The sequence below is a fragment of the Miniopterus natalensis genome, chromosome X (genome assembly GCF_054644295.1).
Source record: "Miniopterus natalensis isolate mMinNat1 chromosome X, mMinNat1.hap1, whole genome shotgun sequence".
Lineage (NCBI taxonomy): Eukaryota > Metazoa > Chordata > Mammalia > Chiroptera > Miniopteridae > Miniopterus > Miniopterus natalensis.
The window spans coordinates 22,966,067-22,979,869 of record NC_142103.1 but is presented as its reverse complement, the minus strand read 5'-3'; the positions used below and the strand labels follow the sequence as shown (position 1 = coordinate 22,979,869).

Genomic DNA, 13,803 nt, shown 5'->3' with positions numbered 1-13,803 from the left:
TTTACTGTACCTCTGTAGAGAAGTATGTTCCCAGTTTAATTTTATGTAATGGTGGGAATGTTCTATCTCTGGACTCTCCAGGATGGTAGCCACTAGCTACATGTGGTTATTGAGCACTTGAAATGTAGTGTGACTAAGGAATGAAATTTCTCATTTTAATTAATTTAAATGTAAATTGCCACATGTGGCTAGTGACAACTTTTAATCTTGTTTTCAATCCTATCTTCTCATGGATCCTCTTTCTTCTGGCAACTATTGCTGTTTCTCAGGCTCTGTCCGTGGTCCTTTAATTATGTTCTGTGGACTCTTCCTTATTGATCTTATCCATACTCCAAGCTCTGTTTCCAGGCCACCCCCCCTCCCTGAAAGCTAGACGTGGACATCCACAGCCTATTGGAGATGTCTGCTTGGATATCCTATTGACATTCAGTGTTTGCATGCTCCAATCTGATCTCATCTCCCCCTCAGTCAATTCCTCTCAGTTACTGAAGTCATAGACCTGGGAGTTATCCTAGATGTCTCCGTGTCAGACAAATTGCCAAGTCATCTATATCTCTGCATCTGAATCTGAGCCTGTCTACAATCTTGTCCCTCTCTAGTCCATTGTCCATACTGCTACCACAGCACTCTAGCTAGAAACATAAATTGACCTTGCCCTCCCCTGTTTAAAAACTTAATGGCCTCTCATTGTGTACAGGATAAAGGCCAAGTTCTGTAACATGGAAAACAAGGTTCTTCATGACCTGACCTCACTCATCTGTCTCTCCAGCTGCATCTCCTGACACATGTTCCCTCCCACTTTATGCTCCAGGAAGACAGACCTGCTTGTGATTAGATGCAAGCAGCATGCTGTTTCATGCCTCCACACTTTTTCTCAGGCTGTACCCACTGCCTCAAATATACTTTTCTTCCTTCAAGCTCTTACCCCAAATCCTTCTTGTTCTTCAAAACTCACTTCAACTGTTATCTTCTCCAGCTACCCTTCCTTGGTGTCCCCATTACTTACTGTGCTTACCTTATTGCACCATCTCATTGTTCACTTGTAAGCTGCAGGGTCATTCTCAATGGCAGGAGCTATCTTTGCCCCCTTATTGTCACTGCGTAGCATGGAGTCTGGTGCCCAGTGTGCATTCAGTTGATGTTGAGTGGATGTGTAACATGTAGAAGTGAATGAGTTGAAAGGAACAAGAAGAAGATTTGGAGAAGGAATGCCACTGTGCCTAGTCTCATTTCCTTGGTGTAAGTCCTTCCTGGGTGGGATTATAGAATGACAGAAAGGGCTACTGGGAGGCTTCTCTAGAGATAGGTCTTTGCTGCTGGTACTGCAATTGACTTCTTTCCCAGCACTCATAAAGCTTCTTTCTGGCAGAAATCTATTTCAGAAAAAGCTATCTAGGCTTTCCCCTACCTTTGGCTCTGAAATGCTTCTATCCTCCTGAGATAGAAGATACTACCAGAAAATGCCACACTTTTTTTCTTAAAGTAGAAAAAAAGTTTTATGTGTTTAATTTTTCTGAAAATGCTTAAGTTTCTATTTTCCTTTAAAAGAAAACTTGTTTTTCATTGGTTTTTATCCCAAGGGCTACATCCAGGTATATAGAAAAAATAATGATGTGTGTTTGCATATAATTTGCATATATCTATGTAGACTAGGTCATCTGTTCTCAGGGTTTTTTCTTTTTCTTCTTTATTTTTCAAAGAAATTGAATATTTGATCATCTTTGCTATGTAAAGAACCAACAACAGTAAAAAAGCAGTGGAAACCACAGTCAAAGTCTCCCTTCCTAGAGAAAATCACCTTTTACAAGACTCCCTGTCTTCTAGTCTTTTATGAGGTTTTGGATACCTGTGGTGAACATGGGTAAAAATAGCAGCTACCATCTGTTTGCTAGCCTAGCTGCTGTATTTACTCCTCAATATCTTATTCTACTCAGCAGCCTCAAAAGGCAGATGTTACCTCCAGTCTACATATGGGCAGACGGGCTTAGAGGGGCAGCACAGTTTGCCCAAGCTCACCCCTACAAGTAGTGGTAGAGGCAAGATTCAAACCCAAAGCTGCCTGAACCCAAAGCCTTTATTTTAAACCACTAAGCTGTATTTTCCATCATCGATGTACTATTTGGTGTTCTGTCTTTTACACTTGTCATTACTATCCAGGGACTTAGTTTGTCAGGTTGTCATTTGAATGGCAGTGGACTGTTACACAATACTGAGGTACCAGAGTTTACTTAACTTATCTCCCATTTGGTTTGTTTCTAGTTTCCCAATGTTATAGTCAGTGCAGATGTAAACATCTTTGTGCAAATAAGGTCAGTTTCTTGGTTTTTTAGGTATTCAATGGTAATCCTAAAAGTAGGATTGTTGAGCCAAAGAGTTATAGTTTTATGATTCTTCAGAAAATCTGTGCCCTTTATTCATCCATGCAGTGATCATTTTCTGAGGGCTTACTGTGTACCAGGTGCTGGTGGTGAAGAAGTAATTCAGTAACAGCCCCTCCCCCAGGGAACTAAGTCTGGTGTGGGATGGATGATGCAACTCAGAAGGAATGAGACTAAAGTGGGGAGTTGGGCGAGAGGCAGTGAGAGCACTGAGAAACCTGACCCTTGGCAGTGTCTGAGTGTTCCTTTCCCCCCATATCACAGGACAGAGGAACACAATGAGAGGGGGGCTGCCCAGAGAACTTGTCCCAGCTTTCCCTAGGTCTATGGCTGAGCTGCCTCCTGGATGAGGATACTTTTGGACACTTTCCCCATCTATCCCTTTCCTGCATCCACCCCCTGGCCCATGGGGCCTGTCAGTACTGCCAAGCTGTCACTAGGAAGAGCCAAGCAGAGAGTGGAGGGTAGGGACACCTAGGGAAAATGGCTTGGGGCTTGAGGAGTGGCATGAGCGGCAGCCTCAGCACCTGTGAGTCCTCCAGGTCCCCTCTTCTTCCCCTTTATGTCCCCAGCAGCCAGGGTGACAATATGGTGCCCAATTCCCACTCATTTAGCAGATAAGAAAATGCATGAAGCGTAAGTGCATAGCTCAATGTCTTTTCACAAACCAAGCACTGTGCTAGATCCTAGGAACACAGAAATGAGTCCCACATGGTTCTTTACCCCAAGGCACTCTGGTCTAGACTGTTAGGCAGACAAGGAAAGAAAGGATACAAGTTGGTGTGATGGAGTTGCAACGGACATTGAGCAGTGAGCCCCCTAGAAGTCCCCCGTGTTCTGCTATGTGACTTTGGCTGTCACATAGTCTGCCCATCTCCCAGCCTCAGTTTCTCCATCTATGAAATAGAGAGATGAATTTGATACCCTAAAGGGCTTTCTGACTCAGATGTGCTGTGAGCCTGCCTCTTGTCAGAGAGCAATGCTGAGCTAGCTGCTCCCCCAGAAGACCCAACTTCACTTTAATCACCCCATCTCACTCATCTGCCACCCCCACCCCCACCCCCACCCCCACCCCATGGTGTTCTTTGATGTTCTTCCTCTGGCCTTCTTCCTCTCTTGGTCTCTACATACACTCCTGTGACTTTGGTTACTGTTATGTACTGATGACACCTATATCTGGATGTTCAGCCCCGTCCTCTTCACTGAGTTTGTGATTCACATACATCAGGGGTGGGGAATGTCTAGCCTACAGGCTGTATACAGCCCACAAAATAATTTGGTCTGGCCCTACCATACAAAATTATCAACTTAAAAATTAGCCTGCTATATTTGGTCAAACATTTAATTGAGTTTATTGAATTTCGCGTCCTGTCTGCAGTTGCCTTGGCAGGGCCAGACCAAATGATTTCATGGGCAGAAAAAAGGTTCCCCACCCCTAAACAGGCATACCTTGCTTTACTGAGCTTCACAGATACTGTGTTTTTGTCAACATCAAGGCAAGGCTCTCCACCAGCAAAAAGGTTGCGACTCACCAAAGCCTCAGATGATGGTTAGCATTTTTTATAAATGTTTTTAAATTAAGGTATGTATATTATTTTTTAAAAGATATAATGCCATTGCATACTTAATATACTACAGTATAATGTAAACATAACTTTTATATGTACTGGGAAACAAAAAATATTGTGTGGCTTACTTTATTGCAGTGGTCTGGAACCAAACCTACAATATCTCCGAGGTATACCTGTAATAATAAAAATAATTAGCATTTGTCAAATCCCAGATTTGACACTACAGTCATTGCTTAAATTATCTCACCTCATCTATCCAAGAACTTTGTGAAGTAGGCAGTGGTTTCTCATTTTATAGATGAATGAAACTGAATTCAAGAGATACTGAGCCTTGCCCAGTTGGCATGGTTCAGTGGTTGAGTGCTGACCCATGAACCAGGAGATCACGGTTAGATTCCCAGTCAAGACACATAGCTGGGTTGTGGGCTTGATCTCCAAAAGGGGGTATGCAGAAGGCAGCCAATCGACGATTCCCATCATTGATGTTTCTATCTCTCTCTCCTTCTCCCTTCCTCTCTAAAATCAATAAAAAACATATTTGAAAAAAAGAGATACTGAGGCTTGCTCAAGGCCTTGGTGTTAATAAGTGACAAGAGCCAAGATTTGAAAACCTGTGTCTGCCAGGATCTGGTGCTGACACTGTCATCCATCACACCATATTTCCCACAGTGCATCCAGGTATCGAAGAGATATTTTCACTAAGATATTCCACAGACACCTCAATTTTAACATGTCTAAAATTGGCCTCATCTTTTCCCTGTCTTCTCCCCAATCTGCCTTTTCCTGTCTTCTCCATCGCAATAAATGGCACTATCAACCTAATGATGCCCAAACTAGAAGCCTGGGAGTCTTCCTATAGCCTTCCTCACACTTCCTCCCAACATCCAACCTTCCACCACTTTCTGGTGATTTGACTCCATTTTTCTCCAGCTCCACTGCTATTATGTTCAAAGACCATCCATCGTCTTTCCTCTTTGGGTTCCTGAAGAAGTCTCCTTATCAGTCTCCAGCCTCTGCTCCCTCTGCTTCAAGCCATCCCCCCCTCGCTAGTGGGCGAGGATGATCTTTCTCAAGCACACATCTTATTGTATCACTTTCTAGCTTCAAACCTTCCACTGTTTTCTATGGTTCTGCAGCAGAGCTCTAAGCTGGCCATCCATGGGCTGAAATCCATCTAAGAAGACCTGTTTTTTGGTTCATTGATCATGCTTAAAATATTTTGAATTATTTGCCAACATTTAAAAATCAGGAAATTCCACCCAGCTGGGCATGGCTTGGCAGTTGAGCATTAACCTAGAATCCAGGAGATCGCGGTTCGATTCCCTGTCAGGGCACATGCCCAGTTGTGAGCTCGATCCCCAGTTAGGGGCATGCAGGAGGCAGCCGATCAGTGATGACTCTCATCACTGATGTTTCTATCTCTCTCTTGCTCTCCCTCTCCCTTCCTCTCTGAAATCAATAAAGATGTATTTTTTAAAAAGTCAGGAAATTCCACATGAAAGTTCATATTTCTGGCTTCTCTTGCAAAAGTGAAAAAATTGCTAACTCTGGGCCCACGTCCCTGCAGGGAATGATCGGCTGGTGCTGTGGTGGTTGTCCTCTTTAGAAAAGGCATGGGTTTTCCAGTTGGCCAATCTCCAGCATCCCTAATGTCTCTGTCCCTGGTCACCCTCCTACTCCCAGTTACCTGCCTGAGACTTGAGGCATTTGGGCTCATGACCCTGCAAGCACAGGATGGAGCCCAAAGCCCTCAGCCTGGCTCCTAAAGTCCTATGTGGCCCAGCTTGGAGCAGGAGCAGACCAGCTCTGTCAACCTCTTAAGTCTTACTTCTGTTCACTACCCCAGCACACTCTCCTCTGTGGCCCCAGCTCTTACCCATTATTCTCTGAATTGTCTGGCTCTCCACTCACATCTGCCTTAGTATAGGCTGTTCTGCCATAGCCAGGTCCCTCCTTAAGTCCCATTTATCCTTCAGGAGCCTGTGCTCACTGAACCAAGAAGTATTCCTTGTTTTCACACCTTCCACCAAATATAATAGGTGCTAATAACTGATGAATGAATGGATGAATCAGTGAAAGACTTACTTGGGAAAATACTACTCCAAGATGTAATGTTGCCACCTACTTACTTGGGTAGAGAATTCCAGGTTCCTTTCATTCTGGACCACTGCCCTCCAAGTCTCAATTCAGAGTGACACTCACAAAATTCTATAAACCATACCCCTACCCTGCAAGCTCTGGAATACATCTAAGCCTACTGGTATGGCGATCCTTAGTGACAATAGAGGGAAAATATATCATTCTTGCTATACCACGGGAGGGAGTTGTCTAGCAGTTGGGACATGGCACAATCATTGGATATGGCATATTCTTTAGTTATTTGAATAATAATAATGGTGTGGTAATTATAACATCTAACACGAATTGCACATTTACACTGTAACATATCTCATGCTAAGAGCTCTCAATATATTATGTCCTTTACTCCTCACAACTTTAAGAAGTAGGTAGGACTATTATCCCCATTTTAGAGAAAACTCAACTGAGATTTTGGAAGTTTAAGTAACTTTTCCAGGGTCACACAGCCAGTAAGTGGTAGAATCCAGATTTAAAACCAAATCTGTCTGACATCAAAGTTAACATTCTCAACCACCATGCCATACCCAATAAACGACGTTTCTCTTCTGAAACATGAGGGAATGATTAAAATAAATGTGGAAATAAAGGATATGCAATTATATATACAGTAAAATACCAATTATAAATTTTAAAAAGAAAGAAAAGAAACTCCTAAGGCGTAGAGAAAAGAACCAAAGAGACACCCTCCCGGTTAGCAGTAGTTGCATTTGGGTAATAGAACACTGGGAATGTTTTTCTTCTTTTCCTCCATCTTGTTTCTACTTTTTAACATTTTCTAAATTTCCTTTAATGAGATGTGTTACTTTTTTAAACTAAATTTTAATAATGTCTTATTTAACTCAGTATATTCAAAATATCATTTCAACATGTAATCAATATAAAACTAAGATATTTTACATTCTTTTTCATATGAAAAATCTATATACTTTGACTTACAGAGTATTTCAATTCTAGTCACATTTTATTTTATTACTTTTACAATAAATAAAATCCCTCTCTTTGTAATGGCCCCAGAATTACATGGCAGAACATAGGTTGGGAAGGGGCTTATTGGAGTACCCAAATAGTGGGGCTGTCTCTTAGGTAGCTGTCACTGAGGAGTGAAAGGGTCAGTAGGCAGCAGCTGTGGCCTCAGCACCTGCACTTCGTGGGGCAAAGGAGGAGAAGTGGGTCACCAACCCTGCTATTTCACCATCTCCCGTTTTCCCCCAGGAGCTTACACCCCAGAACCCCTCAGCAGTTTCCGGTGGGCCCTTCTCTCAACTGGCCTCATGTTCTTTTATCACTTCAGCGTCTTACAGATCCTGGGCCTGGTAAGTTTGGTTCTATCCCCTTCTATCCCCTCTATTTGGAGTTCTCCGTAAATCTTTATAATCCTGGTTGGCGCTATTGTATCATTTTGTTTTGAAAATACAAGATGCCAAAGGCCAGGATGTCAGATTGTTGTGTCTGGGTTGTGATTTGCGATCTATAACCTTGACTTTTCTAAGAGTTTTCTGAATCTTTTGGTAATGGCTGCTTCTTTCATCCATGGAGAGGTAAGGGTGCTGCCTTTCACTCTTGGCCACTTGGGTCAGAAACAGTGAGCTGCAACTGGACAGTGGTTTGCTGTGGATTCCATGGGGAGGCAAGACCCTAACCCTCGCTCTGGGCCTCGGTAGGCTTTTGGGCCTATTCCGAAACCCTGAGCTGTGTGGCCAGGGGAAGTGTGATGTTGGAGGGCCGCTGTGCATTCTGGGGTGTTCAGACCTGCCTGGAGCATAGATGATGGCTGGGCTCAGTAGCTGAGTTACCCAGAGCCCAAGACTGCTGAGTGCATGGGTGTCTATTGGTGGCAAAGTGAATAGGAAGAGCTCAGGGCTGGGGCTGGGTGTCAGAAGGCCCAAGTTCAAGTCCTAGCTCTGCCACTGCTCTGGGTGAGTCACCTCATCCTCAAGGGTGGAGAGCTCTCTACCTCTCTGTGACATGGCACAAAACCCCCAACCTCCCCAACAGGTGGTGAAGACTTGTCTTTAATGTGAATGGGCTTGAAGGGCTTTGGAAGGAAGGTGCTGTGATGTCCTTGGGGCAGGAGTGGCATGTCTGGTTTTGTGTGCGAGCGGCAGTAATGTAGCATTTTTCATGTGGAGCCTTGCAGGGCCTGGCAGGATTAGGGCATATAACTGATGTCACCAGTGCCTTTGTAGAAGAAGTTACCTTTTTTTCCCACCCTGGCATATTGTTCTGCTCTGGTTGACTTTGGGGTGTGGTTTGAGCTCCTTGCTGAAGGTGTGCATGCTTCCTGCACACACAAAAATGAAGTAGTATGACCTTCACACCCTTATTCATACTGCTCTCTACTGGGTCTCTTTGATTCCAGAGGAGTCAGTGTCCTCACATCACCATACTCAGTCCCACTTCTGGGCCTGACTCAGGCCATGACTCCTACAAGGAGGGCTCTGCTTACTCCATTTCTCGCCGTGACCCCCATCCATCCTTCATGAGTCCATTCAGTGCCACTTCCTTCATGAAATTTTCCATGAAAACTTGGCCCCCATTCTGTACACTGCAGATCTCCTGTTGGGGAAAACCCTGTGAGCTTTGTCTGCTTTGAGGTCAGATGTGGTAGACTGATCATGCCAACTTGATTGGTTGCCAGTTATGTGGAGGCAGGGATCATGCTGTTGACTGTTCTTTTCTACCATAATACCTCTCCAGGAACTAGGCACATAGTAGATGCTTAAGAATAGCAATGGGCTCTACGCTCAACCGAGAAGGCAAGATAGAGCAAAACCAAACAGCTCTTCCAGTGGACAGACAGCCTTCCCCATCACCTCCAGGGGACTCTAGCCTTGACCCACTCATAAAACCTAAGGGAAAAAAATCCTGTTATTAACAGGTGGGGATTTGTCAATCCCTACTTGTCTAGTCCCCCTTTAGCTATAGATGGCTGAACTGGCAGAAGCCAGAGAAAGCCTAAGGATGGTGAACGCTCACTCTACCTCCCTTGTCCCTGCAGGTCACCGAAGTGAATTTGAACAACATGCTGTGTCCGGCCATCTCAGACCCATTCTACGGCCCCTGGTATCGCATCTGGGCCTCGGGACACCAGACTCTCATGACCATGACCCACGGGAAGCTGGTCATCCTGTTCTCATACATGGTTGGGCCCTTGTGTAAATATCTGCTAGATTTGCTCCGGCTTCCAGCCAAGAAAATAGACTGAAGGTGCTTTTTTTTCTCCCTGAGGAAACAAGTCCTGACTTGACTTGGAGAACACCCAGTTCTTAATGAAATCATGGGAGAGGGCAGTAGGATATTTGATGTATTTCTTTTTTCCTTCTCTCTGTCCCTTTCTTCCACCAGTCTTCCTTCCCCAGCTCTTCCTCTCAGGATGTCGCCTGGAACCTGGGGTGTAGTGCTGGCAGCTGGATTTGACCTCCTCCCCTTTGCTCTTTCTCCCTGCTCCCAGTGGCCTTACATGGGGAGAGGGTAGTCAGTAGCTTTCACTCTGCTTGTTGGTGCTTTAACAACAGCTGGTTGAGGAGAAAGGGAACAACAAGCAGTAGTTCTTTTGGCATCGCAGTGATGGAATTGGTTGTGTTCATTTCTCCACTGCCAGGGACCTACAGGTTTATGCTGGGGTCCCCTTTTGTCTCCAGCACAGCCCCTACCATAAGGGGACTGAAGCCTTTTTCTATACCAGCGGCAAGCCAAGAGCCAAGGGATTTCCCAGCTCATGGCCAAAATAGAACTGGCCAGATTCTTCCCATTGGTGTCCCATGACTCAAAGCAAGCAGCCAACCAGCCACATTCTCCAGGAGGCTGCCTGCAGTGGGAGGTGGGGCACTACCCAGCCCAAGGGCTTGATTCCATTGAGGAGAATAGAGAGCTGCTGCAATGGCAAATCCAAAGTGAACAAGGTTAAAATGTCCATAACTAATACTAGGCAGGATCCTGGGTACATTTTGCCTGTGAGAACTGACCCATATTCCAATCAGAAGTGAGCATAGAAATTAATCAACAGAAGTGGTAACTTGAGAAAATAGTGATTTGAATCATATGCTTCATTTTAGTTTAATGTTGATAATAGATGCCACTTCAATCTTGAGTGCCCCTTAAATCTTCTCTCTTTCTCTCTTTTTAAAGGCAGCTTCAGGGAAGAATGAGCTAGAGTTGTTTTGGGGCTTTTTATTTTTATTTTTTTGCTCTTTGAATTTTATTTATTTGATTTTTCATTTATTTTTGGATGTTTGAGTTTGGAGAATCCTTGCATCAGGGCCTGTATCTGTAGGGCCTCTTGTCAATACATTTTGTGGTTTTACAGGATATGTCAGCATCCAGGTTTTGGGGGCATACAGATTCTGCTGGTATTGTTTCTCTAGGTCCAGATGTCATCACTGTAGCCAGACTCAGTGCTGAAATGTTTAACGTGGCAGGCATCACATGCTCCCCACCCTGCCCACCTCAAAGCCCACGTTTAGGTTAAAAGGAGGTACCAAGGAATCAAGTCCCCATGGCTGAAGATTCAAGTACTTCAAATGGAAGACATTTTGTTGAAAGACTTGAGATTAATCATGCATGGATTTCAAGAAAGGAGGCAGTGGATGGGCTTTTGGTGATTCCTTGTTAGCTCACACTAAGAACAGATTTGTTTAAAAATAGTAAAGAGCCCTGGCTGGTGTGGCTCAGTTGGTTGAGTGTTGCCCTGTGCACCAAGAGGTCACCAGTTCGATTCCTGGTCAAGGCACTTGCCCACATTGCGGACTTGATCCCCAGTAGGGGGTGTGCAGGAGGCAAATAATCAATGCTTCTCTCTCATATTGATGTTTCTCTTTCTTCCTCTCTCTCTGAAAAAACAATTAAAAATATTTTTTTAAAAAAGAACAGAAAAGATGGTTCAGTAACTTCCTCTGGTGGGCCTCCCCTTCCATTTCCCTCTCTAGGCAACCGAGTTGCCCTGGGCCAGTTCCAATATTTCAGACGTTACTGAATTAGACATAGATTGAACTTCAGTGAATCAGTGATCATGATTTTAGCAAATGGACCTACAGGAAGCAGAAGAATGTAGGAGAGTCTCTTAGCAAGGTGAGGCCCAGGGAAGCAACCGCAGAACTACCCTTTTGCAGAGGCCTGCTGGCACTGAGGAAATCAATTCCTGGGGTGTGGGAGAACAGGAGGGAGAACACTGGGTGCTCTTAGTCCCTATGAGCTCCTCATGACATGTAGCCTTCATTTTATGTTGTCTTTGAGTGCTTGGACAAGTTTTTCTTAGTTCATCTCACTAGGGTTGCCTTCCAGAAGAGGCACCTTTTGATTGGCTGGATTTCCCTTGCCCACCATCAAACTGCTCAGTGTATAGGATGGGCTGATGAGGAAATGTGCAAGGCCTCAGTGCCCCTCAGCCTCTCCACAAAAGGAAAAGTTGGAAGGAGGTCATGGGTGGAGCTCCTGGGGGCCTGTCCTGTCCCCTACCAGTACATGGAGTCTTTGTAGGCAGATGATGTGCCTCAGCTAGCCATAGTGGCATCAGTGACTCTGAATGAGCTCTCTTTCTGTCTGTGTGGCATGGATAAGTTGCCAGTTAGCCTGAGCTTTTCCTGTGTTGGCATGCCTCTAAAAGCTTGTCTTTGCCCTGGCTACAGCTCAGTGTCCCAATCTGGCTGGCACTTTCTGCTGGTTGGAAGGAAAGAAGAGAGTGAAAGTCATATGCCTGCCCTGGCCAGGCCAGAGACAGATACACCTGTCAGGGGAAGGAAGAAGTGAAGGGGAGACGCAGGGCTTCTGGGAGTCCGGTTGGCTCAGAAACATGTAGATGAAAGGAACAGAGAGTGAGCCTATCTAGAGGCTCCACAGTGAGTCAGGGACTGTGTTTGAGGTTTAAGGGAGCGGCATGTATCTGAATTGGTCTGTACCTCACTCTTACATTGGGCCAAGCCCATGTAGAAAGGTAACCTGGCCAGAACCATGGCAGCCTTCCTTAGAGGGTGGCACCTTTACCTGTGAGCCCGTGCTTCCCAGCTCCTCCCCAGAGCTTTCCTTTTAGTGCCAAGGAGGTTCTCCAACCACCTTGGCCAAGCTTCCACATGTCATTAGCCAGTGTGTGGGAGCTTAGTGTGCGGTCAAGACAGAGTTCGTAGAAGTGGACAGTTTCTTTAAAACAGCCCTAAGAAGAGAAGTGAGTGTTCCCTGAAGCCCTGGGATAGCCTTGGCCAAGAATCTGGGCCAAAGAGAACAGTCTAGTCAACTGCCCAACTTGTAGCATCAGCTCAGAATAGCAGAAATATGGTCCTGCCTGCTTACAGTCTCAGTATTTGGTCTTGTACACCAAAGATGATCTGGCCCGTCTTCCCCAGTGATTCATACCTCTGTGGGCTTGTGAGAAAAGCACAGACTCCGTCTCCACAAGTCAATACTCTTTCTCCTTGAACGTCTCAGCACTCACAAAAGCTGCTTCAGGATGTTTGGGATAAATGAGGTGGTCAGCGCACTGTACCATCCAGTACAAGGCTAGGTATCAGATCATCTCTTTTTCTGCAGCCTCAGCCAGAGCTTTGCTCTTTGTGCTCACTGATAATTCAGTGTTTTGGGGAGTGGGCATAGCTCCCCATAAATAACAAGTTGTCAGCAAGTCTTCTGACACTGGTGCCAGGGCTGGGTGGTGCCCTGGTAGTAAGCTGGGTGGCTCATTGTGTGGTAGAAAGCCCTTCCTTCCACTCCCTTGGCCAAAAAGTCTTGCCTGGATCTGTAGATGTTGATCCAGAGTCATCTGTCCTCTTTGGAAGACTGAATGGGAGGTATGGGAGGAGAAAAGAAGGGCCGTGCATGACTCTGCAGGATAAGATGCAGATGCAGTGGTGGTTTTGGTAAATCTGGAGCAGGCATAAGAAAGGGGTCCCATAGGCCCTCATGTGCTCCTTGGCAATGCCTCAGACTGAGAAGGGGCCTTCCTGCTGCATAACCTGTCCTGCCCTCTGGGTGGTAGGTAGAGCCATGACAGGGAGTGAGCCTTCCTCTTCTGTATATAGACTGAGCCAGTTTGTGCTCAGGAAAATCTAGTCATTTGTTGTTGCTCTTGTCTGTGACATTTTTGTACAGTGGTTGGCTACTGAGTGGCACGAAATGAAACAAAAGTCATTTTAAAAAGCTCTTGTTTTGGAAACTTGCTTTCTTTCAGTGTCAGTTTTGTATTATATTTTAAAGAATTCTTCATTTATATTGGTGTTATTGTGGTGAAGACAATAAGATAGTCTGATCTGTAATTATTTCTGCCAGGATACTGGCAAACGACTCTGTCCCTCTTACTGCCTCCCTCTCCCCCATCCTTTCTCATTCCCAAGGCAGATTGCTATGCACTTGGCAGACCCCTCCCTGTCATCACCATTCCCCCTCTATGGCTACCTTTAGGACCAGTCTTCCTAATCCCCCTAAACAACAGCAGGGTGAGTATTTTTGTCAAGCTGGTTCTTGGGTGCTCTGTGCCCCTACCAGTTTGCTCACCTCTTGGGGCATTTTGTAATGTGTTTTCCATTTTCTCTAACCTTTTGATTGTACCAAAATGGTTTCTGCAGTCACCTTCAGAAATAAATGGTCATTAATTTGTGTACTTAGCATTCTGCATTTTAGTCTTAGGTGTTTTTGTTGTTGAAGATCCCTGAATGAAAATGAACCCTCACCATGGGACTTACTGTTACAAATGTTTTCTTCATTTACTGTTATTAAAAGATTTATGAGAA

At 45.0% G+C, this 13,803-nt stretch overlaps 1 protein-coding gene across 3 annotated transcripts in view; it reads left to right on the top strand.

The window, feature by feature from the left end:
- The window catches only part of TMEM164 (transmembrane protein 164), a 174,415-nt gene extending 160,612 nt beyond the window's left edge, over positions 1-13,803 (top strand). For 2 of the 3 annotated variants that reach the window (XM_087813644.1, XM_016198282.2), the window contains exons 5-6: positions 7,301-7,401; positions 9,087-13,803. In XM_087813644.1, the coding sequence (XP_087669770.1) occupies positions 7,301-7,401; positions 9,087-9,293 (308 nt within the window). In that variant the 3' untranslated portion in view covers positions 9,294-13,803. The remainder of the gene's footprint in view (positions 1-7,300; positions 7,402-9,086) is intronic. The other variant, XM_087813643.1, reaches the window with a different exon arrangement.